General features: G+C 33.7%; 2 protein-coding genes across 2 annotated transcripts in view; both read right to left on the bottom strand.

Moving 5' to 3' along the window:
• Positions 1-757, bottom strand: part of LOC124369843 — a 337,436-nt gene extending 336,679 nt beyond the window's left edge. The window contains exon 1 of the mRNA XM_046827974.1: positions 395-757. The gene's annotated coding sequence lies outside the window, so the exon portion shown is untranslated. The remainder of the gene's footprint in view (positions 1-394) is intronic.
• Positions 758-810: 53 nt separating this feature from the next.
• Positions 811-17,898, bottom strand: part of LOC124369583 — a 51,706-nt gene continuing 34,618 nt past the window's right edge. Inside the window, exon 3 of the mRNA XM_046827624.1 lies at positions 811-918. Within this exon, the coding sequence (XP_046683580.1) occupies positions 811-918 (108 nt within the window). The remainder of the gene's footprint in view (positions 919-17,898) is intronic.

The raw sequence follows: 17,898 nt of genomic DNA, 5'->3' as shown, positions 1-17,898 counted from the left end.
TAAATTTGTGTGGTATAATCATTTTACTTGCTTTAATGACTGTATTAAATATAGCAATGAGTAAACCAGTGTGATAACAAGGGGGTTGGTTTATTTTGCTATTAAATAAACCTTTATTTTCTTACCACACAAACAACAAAACTTATTGTAAGGGAAGAATCCCCGCTGCAGTGTCAGAGTTAACATTGTTCTTATAAATTTAAACTCGAGGTCGTTTATCTACATAAGGCTCTTATGAGAGATTTTCGGCTTATACAGAAGGTGAGAGACTTTCCTAATGCTATTAGAGTTTATTATGTTACAATTTTATTGCACCAGTCATTCCTATTTCTTCAATCCTTGCATGCTCACGAACTATGCCTAGGTGATACGTGTTACTTTGATTATTACTTACTTGTGCATCAGTATGTGGATCTGTATCAGCATCAACTCCTGCAGCAGCACTGAAGGACTGTCCATGCTTCTTCGTGTCTGCTACTGTTTCCACAAGGGTGGCCTCAACCGAAGCTTCAATCCTCTTCTGGTTCTCATTCATCACTGCCAGTTTGATTTGAACATCAGGGAAACCTCCGCTTAGAAACCAATAAAATACGCCGTTCTCCGTCCAAATAAGTACATTTTTGTACAAATTAAAAAAGAAAAAACCTATGAGTATTTACACGAGAATCATATCGCTTGGAAGGGCAGGTGACTGAGTTTCCAATGCTTTGCCCTTGGATAGAGCAGGCAGAGGCCCCCAACCCCTCACGACCCATTCACAAACACGTCTCTAAGCTAACTGCGATATGCAATAGCGCTGGGCCTGCTGGGTCAGGTAGATAGATACTGAAGAGGAGGGGTTGTTTTGACAGTGTTGGGGTGCGGAGGGGGAAATGGCTGCTGTGTCGAGTGTTGGACTTTGGACTTTGGTTCCGGATACTACGGTGTAACTAATCAGTTAAATGGAAAATTGCAAGGTATTATTTGCTAAATCCTTACTTTTAGATACTTAACTCATTTAAGTATTTTTGTGTATTCACAGTCCGGAAATGAAGCCACACACTTAAATGTTTATAATCGGAAAGTTGGGTTTAGAAGTCCATTATGTGTGCAAATATAACCTTAGTTTTTAGTTGTATTACATAAATTCAATGTCGGAAGTATCCCGGAAACACACGTTCGTATTCCATCCGCAATACTAGTTTCATACAGCGTTCATTAAAAGTAAAACAATATTGTCAGCTATTAGACAGCTTTGTTGACACGTTGTAAACAGAGTTCTTGTATATTCTTCCGTATATCACAGAGTATATAATATAATCTACTGAGCAGCTGGAAGATAGAACACACAATACAGTAAAAGTAATCTGATTATATAGATCTGATTAGTTCTAATTAATTACAATTATATTTCGGAAAAAAGAGAATGTGGAATCATATTACATCAAGTTATTATATGTCTTTATAAATGCTAACAAAGTTTTTTCCTATTAATAACATTTAAATGTTAATTTTTACTTATTTATTTATTATCAACGGAAAATCATTAGATATATTCCTTTATCTACACAATCGTAGTTTGTTAATCCAAGAAATTAAAAAATATATATTGTACTCTTTTTACACGAAAATAATAACAATAAATTAATAAAACCAGAACACTGCTTACTTAACTGGCAAATCGGTGCTACTAAAACAATATAAACAATTATTTTACAAACTGTTTTTATATGTCAGTCAGCACCCTTTTAGAATATTAATTTGTAATAAGAAACATATTTATGGATTCAAAATAAATGTATTTACTGGCGAACAGCTAAACATAAGTAACAAAATGAAAGAAAAAACGAGGTATGAGGGCACAGGTATCCAATTTCCTTTTTGTCAGCTAACAATAAAATTGCATGATTGCACATTAATAGTAGAATCAGTGTTTTTCTAAGGGTGGGTTTGCAACAAACACCATTTTCGGTAAATAGTTGATTTTCATAAAGGATGGAATACAACTTGTAATTTATGACAAATTTTGAATCTATGGAAATATTTAAAAAGTTATCTTAGATTTAGACCAAATGGATTTTTTTTCTTCAACATGATTTCACGAGCTTGCCCCATGTGCTTTAATTTTATTCTGTTGTAGTTTTCATCGGGGCATGGTGGTAGTTGGTGTATTTCTTTTAATGTAATTATATACATGTTTTGAATATAAGCTTGTAATAGCAAAATTGTAGTGCAATTTGTTAATTTCAAAATGTTTGTACTAATTAAAAAATAATTTCAAATTTTAAAAATACGCCCTTTAAAAAAACAAAATATTTTTTGAATTAAAATTAATAAAATTCTTTGGATATTGTACAAATATGTATTTTAAAAGAATATTTTAATATCAGTACAATACATGAATTTATGGTCGCAACTAAAAACGTCAATAATCGTGAAACATTAAGAGTAACTTTACCACAAGGGTGTAGGTGACTTGAAGTACATCACCAATATGTTTGGCCGTGAGGAACGTATGATCGATTAAACCACGTATTTTGGTAAGTCCCTTGATATAGCTTTTTATACTCTGATTATAAACAAAGTAATATAGGTTGCTAACGGGAAATTGTACCTTTCGTTTATTTAGGGGTACTTTCCTCTCTAGTTTCTGCAGAAATTGAATACTTTGGAAAACTTTGACTACTCCAAGTTTAAAAACCAAAGATTTCAGTAGCATCTAAGATTTCTCTCACAGTAAACTTACCGTAGTTTGAGCAGCTAATAATAAGCTCTGTAAGTCCCTATCACAGGGCAGGAAACTGTGTCCTCTCATTGGAAAGAACTGTTCCACTTTAACAAATCTTCCACTATCACTCAAGTACAGACAAATTTTGAAAGGGTTTGGTTTTTGTTTTGTACACTGCAGTTGTTTGTATTCGTCAGATAATGTCATCTAAAGTGTTTCTATATCTAAAATGTCACCATAGTACAGTCAGAATAGTGTAGGTATTTATTATTTGGCTGCAAATCACTAAGCTGAATAGTGTAGGTGATGTTTTAAAGGGGCAGATTTTATGCAAATCAGTCCTTTTAATAAAAACCAATAAATTTTCAGCTAGAGTTAAATATAAAACAAGGGGATTTTCAGGCGCTCTTTTAAACCAAATCATTCAAGATATCGTCAAAGAACACATACCGTTCGAAAACTGAATTTAGCAAAAAATTTCAAATCCGCCCTTTAAAAAAACAGTCTCAAATTAAGTCAGTTTACGCCTAGAATAGTCTCATTTTACTTTTCAACTTCTCGGCCACAATTTAAATGTCATTATATTCATCTTCTCTAGCATGGACAGCTTATTCAAAGGAATGATCTGTTGTGTTTAGTAATAATTTTTTTGAGTTGTAATGTTGTTTTCATAGTATATAAAATTAACCATAACAAATGTATTTTTCTAAGAGGACAAACATGACTATTAAAATCGTATTTTATTTTAATAACTGCTGTAAATATTTTAGACCCACCTTAATTCAAAATAAGCAGGAAACTTTTAAATTTACACTGAAATAATTTAATTTATAATTGAAGCAAGCCTATGGCATATATGTTTTAATATTCATGGCACCAAATATTATTGTAAAAATTATTTATTTAGTATATTACAATAGCTCGGTATTAACAATTTACAAGAAATAGACCCAAATAAATTAAATCAGTTATTTTACCATACAAATGTAATACACATTTTACATGTTAATACTGTTGAATCAGAAAATATAAAATCTTTTGTTACAGCATACACATAAGTTAATATGATATAGTTATACACATAATTAATAGATAACTTAATAAAAACAAATTTTTTTTACTTATTTACGTAATTGTTTAAACAATGTAGAGTACATGACAAAACAAATTGTAAAAACCTACAACACTTTTTACGTACACCTTGGATACTTTAGAATTTATCGTGTATGACTAGACATCAGGAACTATCAAATACGTTAATTAATGGGAGTAACTCAGCTATCTCTGTGCAAACAGCTGTTTAATTGTATTAGTGTATGACTAGGCATCAGGAAAAGTGAAATACGTTAATTAATGGGAGTAACTCAGTTATCTCTGTGCAAACAGCTGTTTAATTGTATTAGTGTATGACTAGACATCAGGAAAAGTGAAATACGTTAATTAATGGGAGTAACTCAGCTATCTCTGTATAAACAGCTGTTTAATTGTATTACTCGAGACCTTATAAAAAAGTATTTGTATTTTTCATTATCAGCAATTACTGTTAAACGGACTGTAGGTCCTCGTCGTAAAACTGTGAGGGCCATTTCTTACCTACTTTTGGGTCCACAGTCCTGGCCTGGGACTGTACTCGTATATCAATTCCATACATTAATTACTTTACAAGTAAGTTTATATTGGTTATTCTCCCTCTTGTTCCTTTATTGGTATAGAGCTATATATAAGCGAGTTGATTTACTCGTTAGCTGCAACGAATAGTTTATTGTTGTGAACAATCATTAGTTCATATCTGATATTGTCACATTTGTAATTGTATTAAATTACCTTAAATAGTTAACTATACGAAGCCAATATATTTTGTTACCTTGAATAGAGGCGACTCGCCTAAAAACAAAAAGGTAATCGAATCTCATGTGTCTAAAAACACATACTTAACATGTATACCACGAGTAAAAGTGTACACGAGTAATAAAATGTTTCCACGGAACTATATTATAACACAAATTCAGTTTTTAGTAAAATCTAATAAAATTATTAGGAAATGTGAAAATTATTTGTAGTTACATTAGACTAATTATTTTTTAGTTGGCGATACCTAAGTGAAATGATATGCTAACTTTAATATTACGTGGTGACAGATAAGTGCATTCAAGCCACTTAATGTAAATTCATTTACAAAAATGAGAGAATTCCAAATAAAGTATTTACAAAGCCAACAATGCACTTACATATTAATTATTACAACGCTTCTAAAACATATTTATAAAACACAGAAATAAGGAATATATCAGAACACAAAACAATAGATAATAAACAATATGTGAACAATTGGTCTTAAGTATCTCAAATATATTGTAAACATTGGGCATCGTACAATTGTTGCTCTAATTTAAAGATTTTTACTTTGATCACGTCGAAAGTATTTGATTAAAATCTGTAAAAGAAATATCTCGTCGTAATAATTATTTTATGGTACCTTAATACAAATTTATACAGAATATGTAAGGTCATATAAGATAAAACAGCTTATATGCATACACTTATACTCGTATTTCAAATTCGTGATGCAAAAATGGCAACTAATCAATATGTTCCGCTTTTATTTCCGAGTTGTATGGTGATTGGATTCCTCTCGAAATCACAAATTGAGAACAAAATGTTCTCGTGCACAGAGAGAATACAATGTAAGTAAAAATAAATAGTTGAAAATTGAAATTTAATTGGCCCAGCAACAAACACTGTACACATACATATCACAAGTACAAACAATTCTGTGGCAATGTAAATTATAAAGTACATCAATCTAAGGATTAATTGTAACTAAGTCAATTAAACAACTAGAACATTATGCTCTACTATTTATGATTTGATGTGGAATCCAATTACTGTACAACTCGGAAATAAAAGCTAAGCATGTGGATTAGTTGCCGTTTTTGCGGCCTGGATTTGAAATATAACTATACGAATGTAAGTATGGGTGTTGGTGTGGACCTTTCCTACAATCACGCCTTCCACACTGTGTAGACCTTCCTGAGCAGTCGTGTATCCACCACTCCACAAAGGCATAAACAAAATTATTAATTAACGTTACTAAATACTAATCCATTAAAAATACACAATTAATAGTAATGATGATTGTGCATATTTTTATTTAAAAAATCAAAACATTATCGGTACTTTAAAACATTTGTGTAATAACAAGAACATTAATACTACATAAATTCATATGTGATACTGATCTATAACTGGTTCTTGCGAAGTAGTCATATCAGGTTTAAAATATTATTGAAATATGATCATAAACTTTTCTTTGTTTAAAATGTATTATTGATGACTGATAATTGGAAAGGAATATTTCAAACGCCAATTTGCTTTTTGTCAATTTTGACTTTGGCGAGTTTATCACAACAATAAACTTGTGGAGTTATTTGGAGTGCCGATGTCCGAGCGATCTAAGACGTCGAACTTTGGGTATGAATAGACATAGCGCAGGTTCAAATCATGTGACTGTTGCACTTTTTATCAGGCGATTGAAATTGGCAGAACAAGACTTAAAAGGGATCGGCTTCTTCCTTTTTTTTCATGAAAAAAAAAATTAACCTGTAATGATTTATGCTATTTTGACCCTATGCGTCATTGTTGTGTCTTAGGAGCTGCAGTGAAAGGACTTTGAGTGTTTCCCTTTAAATACAATATTAAACCGCGTGCCCTGTTATGCCGTTATGATTGATAATAGCGTAATGGGATATGTCACATTTTGAAAATGAGAAATGTCTGTCTACTTAGTTGTATGTTACACTAACTATAACTTACCATAAACAGGGTTAGCCAGTGAAACGGGAAGACTTAAATAAGTAACTAATTCTTTAAGAAAATTAATTTCATTATTTAATGGTTATAAATATAAAGAATAAAGGTAGCCATTTACTGTACAATAAGTGAAAAAATTATTTATCGAATATAACACTTGTCATATGTCCTCCATTGTAATCTATGCACTGCTGCAGCCGGGCCTGGAAGTTTCTCATGACATTTTGTAGCATATTGACTGGTATTCCTTCGATTTCGTCCCGAATTAGTTTTTTTAGGGCTGGGATAGTTCTAGGTGGATCGTTCTGAAAAACTCTTGTTTTTAAGTAACCCCATAGAAAAAAAGTCACAAGCTGTCAAATCTGGAAAGCGAGGGGGCCAACGGATATCATTCGGGAAATGACGCCACCTGGAAACAAAGCATTCACAGCATTCATAGCAACTCTTGCAGTGTGGCTTGTTGCCCCATCTTGATGGAACATTGTGTGTTCATTCACTGGAAAATGGGAGAGTTGTGGCGTAAGAAAGTTCTGTATCATTACAACGTAACGCACAGAGTTAACAGTCACAGCACTTCCATTGGTATCCTCAAAGAAAAATGGGCCTATGCTTCCTGTTGCTGATATTGCGCACCAAACCGTCACTTTTTCAGCATGAAGAGGCGTTTTATGAAGTGCGCCAGGGTTTTCCTCCGACCATTATCTGAAGTTTTGTTTAGTAACAAAACCAGAGAGGTGGAAATGCGCCTCATCGGTCATCCACAAGTTGTTTACTTGGTCGACATTTTCTTTAAGTCTTCTGGCCATTTCCTCACAAAATTGTAATCAGTTGGTTTGAGATATTGCACAAGCTGTATTTTGTATGGGTGATGATTTAAATTTTGATGAAGAATCCTTCTCACTGAAGTGTTACTTATTCCAAGGCGTAGAGCATGTTGTTTGGCAGATCGGCGTGGACTTATGAGCATTACCTGTTGAACAGTAGTGATATTTTGAGGGGTTCGAACTCCCACCTCATTTTTTAGACGTTGATCCAGTTTGTTCAAGATTGTTTATCCACGAACGAATTGCGTTATCCGAAGGAATAGGCCTGTTGCGCGGTATGTTGAAATGGCGTCGAAAAGAATGTCGCGTTTTCACCAAACTCTCGCCATTCATATAATACGCTTTAACCGCGTAGCCGCGATATTCACCCATCCAACAATCCATCTCAACTAAATGGCAGGACACGCAGGTATAAAGGAGCCGGCCACTATTACCCACACCACTAACATTCCAACTGTCAAGGCCATCTCCAATCTTCCCGTTTCACTGGCTAACCCTGTACAATTGACAATAAAATTGCATAATTAAAAACACAACAGATGAATAATATGAGAATATACAGAACATGAAGTCACACCCTGAAACCTCAACTTATGGCCCGCCAACATAATATACATCGTTATATACAATTGACAATAACATTACATAATTAAAAACACAACAGATGAATAATATGAGAATATACAGAACATGAAGTCACACCCTGAAACCTCAACTTATGGCCCGCCAACATAATATACATCGTTATATACAATTGACAATAACATTACATAATTAAAAACACAACAGATGAATAATATGAGAATATACAGAACATGAAGTCACACCCTGAAACCTCAACTTATGGCCTGCCAACATAATATACATCGTTATATACAATTGACAATAACATTACATAATTAAAAAACACAACAGATGAATAATATGAGAATACACAGAACATGAAGTCACAACCTGAAACCTCAACTTATGGCCCGCCAACATAATATACATCGTTATATACAATTGACAATAACATTACATAATTAAAAACACAACAGATGAAGATTATGAGAATATACAGAACATGAAGACACACCCTGAAATCTCAACTTATGGCCCGCCAACATAATATACATCGTTATATACAATTGACAATAACATTACATAATTAAAAACACAACAGATGAATAATATGAGAATATACAGAACATGAAGTCACCCTGAAACCTCAACTTATGGCCCGCCAACATAATATACATCGTTATATACAATTGACAATAACATTACATAATTAAAAACACAACAGATGAATAATATGAGAATACACAGAACATGAAGTCACACCCTGAAACCTCAACTTATGGCCCGCCAACATAATATACATCGTTATATACAATTGACAATAACATTACATAATTAAAAACACAACAGATGAATAATATGAGAATATACAGAACATGAAGCCACACCCCGAAACCTCAACTTATGGCCCGCCAACAGTTCTGATAAAGTAGGTACAGTGAAAGTAGTTTAAAAGGAAGTACTGTTAGTGGAGATGGATCGATAGCAACAAAACGTGCGCTGAGTATCACAAGAATAGAAGATAAGGAAGAAAAATGTTCTAATGGATACAATCTAATATGCAATATCGAATTTAGCATCTTCAACGGGCTACATTACGAAGCTCATACATCTTCAGCAACAATAGTTATTTAAAGAGAGGTGTATTATATTTTCGGCGACTTATATTGAATATAAAACAAATGCAATGGTTTCGAGCAAGCTGAAATCTATCTTAGTAGGCTAAGGAAAAATAGAGTTTAACTGGTCTTTGGTAGAAATGTTCGATGGTAGAAAATGCGAAAACGTGTTGAGGCTGTGAATGCAAACACTACTAAATTTTCAGTTGTGTAATCAGCGCAGTATGTTAGGTTTTTGGCCAGTGTAAATCGTAGGCCTCTCGCTTTGCCACTATATGGTGAAGGTTGGTTGTTAAGTACAAGTCTAGGGGAATTAGTGAAGTCAGCGGTAAGTATGAGTCTAGAGTTTCCAAGTACAAAGTTTTGACTCCAGTTTTCATTGACTTTCATTCCATGTTTAAAAGTCAAAGTGACAATGCATCGATGTCAGCAACACAATCAGGAAAACGAGTTATATTCATGTGCTCGAATATATGTGGATCGTCGACGACCAGGTGAAAATTACAGTTCGTTATAACATTTGTAACATCATCACTACGTGTTATAGGCTTCCAGTATGATTTTTATTGCTGTTTTTTCCACTTTTCTGGAGGTCAGACTTTGCTTCTGCCTTCAACCACATTTATAGAAGGGCTTTAATATACCAGTAATAAAAGAAGTATACGATAACACTCGTATTTCAGTCTGGAACGAGGATGAAGTTTCCGATAGCTTTTATACTAATACGAGATTTTAGGCGATTGTGTATGCTTAGTCCCGTGTTGTTTAGTTTATTTGTAAATGGTATTCTGGAGTTACTGGGGGTGGTTATCACTTTAAGATAACAAGATGAATGTTTTGCTTTGCGCAGACGGTATAGCAGTTGTAGCGCCCACTGCGACGTGCCTGCAGCACATGACTAAGCGATTGGAAGTGTACCGTGAAATGAAGAACTTAACAATAATAATCTGAATAAATATATAATTATAGTGTTTAGAAAGGGAGGCAAATTAAGTCATAGAGATAGTGGGCGGCGTCACTTTGTGAAGAAACCCAGGTTGGCCAAACTGGCAATTCTGTTTTCTTCTTCAACTGTCTTCTGATTAGCAATAATCATGTACCACTTAGTGTAAAGCACCCGTGCCTTTTTATTTGATGTAGTTATAGGATCTATAGCATTCTACCATAGCTACGTTATGTGTAGAAGTTTCGGTTGCGCAACCGTGCTTATAAGTCGTGTCTATCACAACGTAGTGCTCTCAGTTGTGTACCAGATGAGACTATCACTCAACCTATTTATAGGTGTATCTATGTCGAAACGAGTTTAGTTTCAAACAACTGTCATTCCTATACATTCTTGAAGGTATAAACTCAATAAATACCCATTGTGGCTACCTCTAACTGAATCGCATTCTCGTATCTAATAATATTTTCTCGTATCTTTTCTTGGTGGACAGTAAAAGAAGGTATCAATGATATAAGCCTAAGCTACGACTTCCGATCACACACTTTTGAGTTTCGCTCAGTTGTAATTTATTTTCTTGTGGCTTTAAACTCAGCTACTTTACTTTAAAAAAATGTGCCGCTGCTTTTGGTACCTAACAACCATGACTATCCCACTCTAATATTTTTAAACCAGTTTTCTTACATGTAACTGATATTAGCCAAGTGAACACAAAGGTACTGGGCCTGAGACACGCACATGCAGAATTGAATAACTCTTGTTCCGGAGGGTTACAAATTCTAATACTTCTAATAAGATAATAATTATTGTGAAACTTTCAAATCAAAATTTTACAGGTACCTGGGCCATCGGCATGTGCCTCACTCGTGTCAAAGTATTGATACCAAAATGCTCTAAATTTATATTGCAATTATTCATTGGCATTAAACATACCAATGAGTAAGTATCTATGAAGCATTGGAACAAAATCTTGATAAGATATTAAAAATGCAACAAATCAGTTAGAGCAATATTAAACTTAACCAAATACCATCCAGTGTTCTCAAAATCCCAACAATTTATAATCTGTGTGATACGGAAATAATTAAATGTGTAAAAAGCAATCATATCAACTTCATAACATTAATGTATAACTACAATACACGTAATAAAATCAGCACTAACAAACGTAACTTTACCCTTTAAGAAATGTAAATAAAGCAGTATATGGGGGGGAATGTGTTACTTGTTTATAAAAAAATAAATAAATGAAAAATTACAGCAGCAAATCTTTATAATAATGTAAAGAAAGGGTTTTGTAGATATTGACGCTATTCGTATACAGTTCATATATACGTTTAATGTGTCAAAATGTATATTTTAGAAATAGGGATAATTCACATGTTTCTCTATTGTAGATGAATGTCATGTTTACATAGTTTCTTTTAGTAACTTTTCCGCGGAGTTTTTCTCGGTCAAACGGCCTGCAGAGTCAAAGATTCATCTTAGATTTAATTCTGAGAATGTATTTTACGGCCGCGTCACAGTCAACATCCACCCATCCACTGGACGGACTATATGCCTTTGACGTCAACGTGTACTACCTCACACCGCAAACGTCCATCCAACGGAAAGACGGACAAATCTGTTTGCATCTTGTCTTTCAGTTGAGTTGCAACTTCCGTCAAGCAAAACAGTGAAATAATAGCATTTAGTGTATCTTGGTGTAACAATGATATTGAGAGAAGTGTACCACCATGGATTGCTGCTGACAGTTCCAGCAGTGACGATGAATATAAAGTCCTGCTGTACTCAGTTATTACACAGAAACATAATGTTGCACCCCCTTAATAAAATAAGAGACGAGTTTGGTGAATTCCTCCATCTGATATCAGATTTAGAATGGGGCGAATAGAGATTCAGATGGCATTTTAGACTAAGTAAGAACAATTCGAAGAAGTGTTGACATTTACAGAGAACGATATAAAAAGGGAAAACACTAATTACAGGAAATCAATCACAAGCAAAGAACGGCTAGCTGTATGCTTGTTGTAGACTTTTTAAACTACTAAAAATTAGCAAAATTCCAAAGGTGTTATTTAGTTAATATCGGTAAAACATAATTTTATACATCCATCAAAACCTAAAATTTATTTTTTTCTTCTAAAGATAAGAAATGTATTATTATATATTTGATATCTTATATCTTTTCACCTTGTACTAAGAAATTAGTTAGCAAAAACTGATTTATGAGGTTCAGGGAAATCAAGGTTAGCGACCAAAAACGATACTATGCGGCGAGGAACTTCTGTTGAAGATAACACCCAGAAAACTTCCACGCTGACGTACATTTTTGTAAAAATCGCTCGGTGAGTGATCCCAAAACATCCATCCACTGGACGAATTTTCGACCAGCGGTTGGACGGACGCTGGTGTGCGGTGTTCCATTTAATAAACAGACGGACGATCTTTACCGAGCATCCAACCCATCCTTCCTATGGATGAAGGGACCTTTACGGTTTTTCAGAACGTAGCCATATGTAAAGGCAAATACATATAGCAAGGCTGTTACGCAATTCAACTGTTTGTTAAAATACTATTAAAAATATAGGTATATAAAAATACAAATATGTAAATAACACTAGTCGTTTTAGTAATTCATATTTCTACAAATGGTGTCCACCGTTGCTAGGATAAATAGATAAATAAGACCTTTTCTTACATTTTAAGCTTACTTATTATTTAACAATTACAATTACAACAAAATGGAAATGTATTATATTATGTTCCATTTCCTGGTTAGCTATTAATATAAACACAATAATCAACGGGATTAAAATACAAAATTTGAAAACAGGTATAAACTTAAAAAACATTCACTCATTATGCATACCCTTTAAGCCCAAATACCATCAGTCTCCATTGCCGCAGTTAGTGTCTGGCCACCCATGTAATAGATGAAAGTGTGAAGCAAAACTAAACTATAAGTTCGGTTCTACGATTCTTAAGAGAATTAGAGATTGATAACTTAGGCAACCTTGTACAGTGAAAGAACACTCTGACTTCACATGCTAAATTGAATGATTCCCAGTATTAACAGAATGAGGTAGAACATTTGAATGATTTTGGTATTCTTTCGTCTCTCCAGATCTTTGTGTCGATTACCCTTATACTTAAAGAGTTGCGGTATATTATTCTTAACCACATTAACTGTCTATATCAGAGATAAAACCAACCTTTACATCCAACATGATAGGGAAGTAGTGGGATGTCATCTCGTTGAACACGCGCTTGTCATATCGAAGTCCAGGACCCATCATCTTCAGGAGGTACAGCAGGTCGCATCCTTTGCGAATACGTAAGTACATATTGAATAAATTACGTAACACATTCAATAATCATAGCAATATTTATAACCCCATAAATGATCAATAATTTAATGACACGACACCAATTATTCATGGTGAAAAACACATATTAATAAGTGTGTATAAAGTCATAGACTTTTAAGGTGTATTATTTTCAAGGAATCACACCGTAGTGTTAAACATTAACAGCACGAGTAGTTGTATATGACAACTATTTTTACGTGAGTTACAAATGTATTATTGGTAATCACATATCGTATAAGTTTACAAGAAACTAATGTTAAGTTTATTATTCTCATTAATTCAGCGTCATTTTCTTAAAATTGTTTGTGTTATCAAGCAGTCTGCAAAAGGGTACATTTTCGCTTATGTTATGGCCGTTCTTTAGAGCATAAAATAAGAATAATAGTAATGCTCTGAGACGGCTGTCAAACTTACAATTTTAAATATTATTAGCATTTAAAATATTCCGTACGGGGGGTGGGTTTGCTCCCACGTTTCTTGTTGAAACTTTAACTTTTAACGACAAACACAAAATCATCACGGTCTTAAAACAAACTGCGCTTTCCATTTCTCGGTTTTAACAAAATCTGTACATTTATTTATAAAATGGTACCTGGTTAAAGTTGTTTCACTTGTTATTTAACAAAAAAAACCACAATTTCTTCGGGAAAAGGTTTTTAAAAGTATTTTAAAACATTCAAAACTGTTATACAGTCGCAACTTCTATAAGACTTAAGTAAGTTTGACTTCTATAACTTTTTATAAGAAAAAGTATAAACATATTGCACACAATCTAATTAGACTATAAACAAATAAACTTAAAAAATATTACACTGAGTTCTGTACGCAAGGTTAGGCAAAGCACGCTCACAAAGGTCCCCGTCACTCCACCACACTGATGAATAACTTTGATTTTGACTTTGTTTAAAAACCCTTCTTATCCGTAACTATCTGCTGTTGTGTTTAGGCTGAGGGATTGTAATAACAGATAGATAAGCCGTGCAGCCTCATAGAAGATAACAGATTCTTTCCTGTCCCGCATATACCCTGTTCAGAACCATGAAACATCACAAATAACTAAAACTCATATAAACATGAGCTAAGGTACAAAAGGTACAGTGAAATCTATAGTATTTAAGCGCCTTCGAGCGCGTCGCGAGGACAGTTGACGCAACCCTAGGATGATCGCAGTAAAGACTAGTAACATGAGAATTCCCATCAGACCTGTACTGCAGGGTGAACGTGGAACCGATTATAGAGGTGCTGGAAAATTCCATTTAAGGCCATGTCACACTGCCGTGGCGTCGCGTCCATCCATCTGCGGATGGATTTTTAAAATAATCGCTAACCATGTTGTCAAATAGGACAAGTCACACTGACATAACCGACGTGGCGCAACGTTCGTCGCGTCGGCCACCGTCTGCTGCGCTATGCGGCTGGAGCGATCCTTGGCCGACGTCGGCGATGCTACGAAGGCTCGCGCATGCGCATAAAGCACCTCCCCAACCCCCTCACCGGGGCACCGCGCGCTCTTGCCACTGCCTACTCCTTTTATTTTATATTTTTAATAATTTGTTTAAAAAAACCTTGCGCGAAGCTCTAAAACAGCCCGACACTCCAGGATGAAATGACCGCCAGTTCTAGGGTTAATGAATACTCTGGTGTCATGTTTATATGCAATCATTTTATTTGTTATTTTTCATATTATGTTTGATCTATAACAAAATTAAATAGGCCTTATTTTAAAAACATAAAGACTTATTACAAAACTGAAAACACCAACACAAAAATTACAAAATAATCCTTTGAAATGCATCTTATATATAAAAACCAATAGTTTTTAAAGAGGTATATCAAAGTATTGAATGCCCTAATTACTAAGTTCATAATAGAAATAGTATTGCATGTAATAATTAAAATATAATTTTGATAATAATAATTATTAATGAATACGCTCCAGAACAATAAATTAATTTTGTAGAGCTATAACAAACTATTAATTCCACTATCAGTGTATAACTAAACAAATTCAAAGTAGTTGAAATGCATAAGCAACTCCTAGAAAGACGTGGCGTTGGCCGCGGACGCGGACGCGTGTCTGGTATTGACGGGATTCGAGACCGTCGCGGCATACGCGGACGTTCATACTATGGATGGACGGACGCGACGCCACGGCAGTGTGACATGGCCTTTACGTCTGCCTGTCCGCAAGATATCTTTAAAATAAACTGATCTATAGACTTTATATTTTGCAAGAAGCTTCACTTTCATATTAGCAATACTGATTTGGATGATGATGCATGTCACTCCATAAGTTTTGGCAGAGCACTAATGCATATTTTTACATTGGTCTTATTTATTTATTTATTTGCATGCTACGTTACAGACAAAGTTATCCAATTACATTGCAGTATTATACTATAAATTATTAAACGGTCTTGCGTGTCATTGAAGCCTATCACTCAATAGGCTTTATTAAGTTACTATTAAGTATTTTAATTAAGTAAAAACTTCTTTTTTGTATAATTATCTGTCTGAATGTCTGTTTGCAAGACATCTCGAGAGTGAAATGAGGTATAAACTTTACATTTTGAATGCAACCTCAGCGAAGTCTGTAATGCGACACATAGTGTGGCGTACTATTAGGCCTATATTGTTTGTATGAAATAAGACTGACGGAATAACATATTTTCATAGAAAGATGCATATATACTATATTTCATTTAATATAATATATCATATATATTATTTTTAGTAAATTACTGTACAAATAAAATCGTTTTTAAAACATTTCCACTACATTTCGGTAAAAACCGTCTTCAGGTGCATAAATTGTATAAAATATATAAAAGAACATAACACAAACAAAAATAAATAAAAAGTGAATAAATAATAATAATAAATACAGATGGCATGAAATAAATAATTCTTTTATATGTTGATTTCAAATTTAGACGTTTTTGGCTAAGTTATCTGATATCAAGTCCATGTGGAATGTTGCTCTTTAAAACCAATTGGTGTGCTTGTTCTAATGTTCTGAGGTAAATTGGGTTAGAATTTGTATGTACTTGCCGAATAGATTTGAATGAATATGTATTTTCAAAGTGTCATTGTGATTTAGACCACGAGTGACGACAGTTTTATTTAAATCTTGGTGTTTATAATCAAATCGGTGTCCTGTCATTCTTGTCCTCAAGGTATTTGTTGTTGAGCCAATATAATCTGCTGGACATTTTTGACATTGAATTTAGTAAATCACATTTTTAGATTCACAAGACAAGTTGCCAATGATAGGATATGCCTTGCTCGTTTTGCTACTAGTGAATTTTGAAGAATTTTTTATCATTTTACAAATCAAACATGTTGGTTTATTACATGGATGTGATCCTGTTTGATTTTGTAATGCCTTTTCATTGGTGTTTGTAATTGATAATTTAGGTTTGACCAATAAAACTTTAAGAATAGGAGGTCTTTTAAAGATTACTCTAGGATTTGTTTTGAAAATATCAATAGTTCAACTAGAATTTTGTAAGGTATTAAATGCTATTTTAAGTATATTATTAATTTTGTGAAGCCCTGGATGGCACTGAACTATTAATTTTGAGTCACTGTTTTCAAATTTAGAATGTAGAGTTTTCTTCTTTGCATAAAGTTTGTCTTTGAGTAATTTTCTTGGATAACCTCTTCTTAAGCTCTCAGTTAAGAATAAATTATTTATTTCCATTGAATCCCCATTCAAATAATTTTCTTATAGTCAGAATTTAGCAACTTCAGCAAAATTGTTGATGTTGTGTTAGAAAACTTTACAAACATTCTTTTGATCATCGCCTTCTCCAAAAATCCAATAACCTCCCTCCTATCCTATGTAGAACCATATAAAATATATCCTTTATCGAAATTTGGCTCTTGTACGATACCAGTATTTGATACCGTGATTAATTTTCTCTCCTTATGAAAAACGAGAGGAAATTGAGAAGAAATACTTGAACTTTCTTTAAATCCTTGTACCGTAAATTAGTTAATTAAATTTCATATAATGTAAATTTTGCAACCTAGTCAGCCAGTATAATTTAATATTATTTTTATCCAATGTTCCGGAACTAAATTATCGGCGGAGTAACTACCTAATTGGCACGCGGATGAATATTTTCTTCTAACCCTTTGTAGCAGCCCAACTACGTGACCGATCAGACCTCGCGCGCTTTGTCCGTAAGTAAAATTTATCTTTTCGTATTATTAAATTAGCCCTTTGATGCCAAACATATAAAAATGAATGTAACGTAAAGTAAAGTTGTAACTAGTAAAGTTACTTACCCTTGAAGATCTTTTATTTGCTTGATTGAGATAGATAAAAGTTGTGGCGTCGTCCTTAATGGCGAACACGTTGTTATAATAAGTAATTTGTATCATTAAATGGCTAATACCGTCGCGAATTTGTTTTAGGCGAGTTCACGTAGTTCACGTAGCTCACGTAGTTGACGTATCTCACGTGTTGTTTGAGTAGATGGCTACCACTTTCCCAAATTCTACTCCTCTTCTAGAAATAACCGTTCTTAGACTACAGCTTCAATGTCTCGTGCCA

This window comes from Homalodisca vitripennis, chromosome X, assembly GCF_021130785.1.
Source record: "Homalodisca vitripennis isolate AUS2020 chromosome X, UT_GWSS_2.1, whole genome shotgun sequence".
Classification (NCBI taxonomy): Eukaryota; Metazoa; Arthropoda; class Insecta; order Hemiptera; family Cicadellidae; genus Homalodisca; species Homalodisca vitripennis.
Note: the sequence above shows the minus strand (reverse complement) of the source record. Positions and strands in the feature narration are given on the sequence as shown.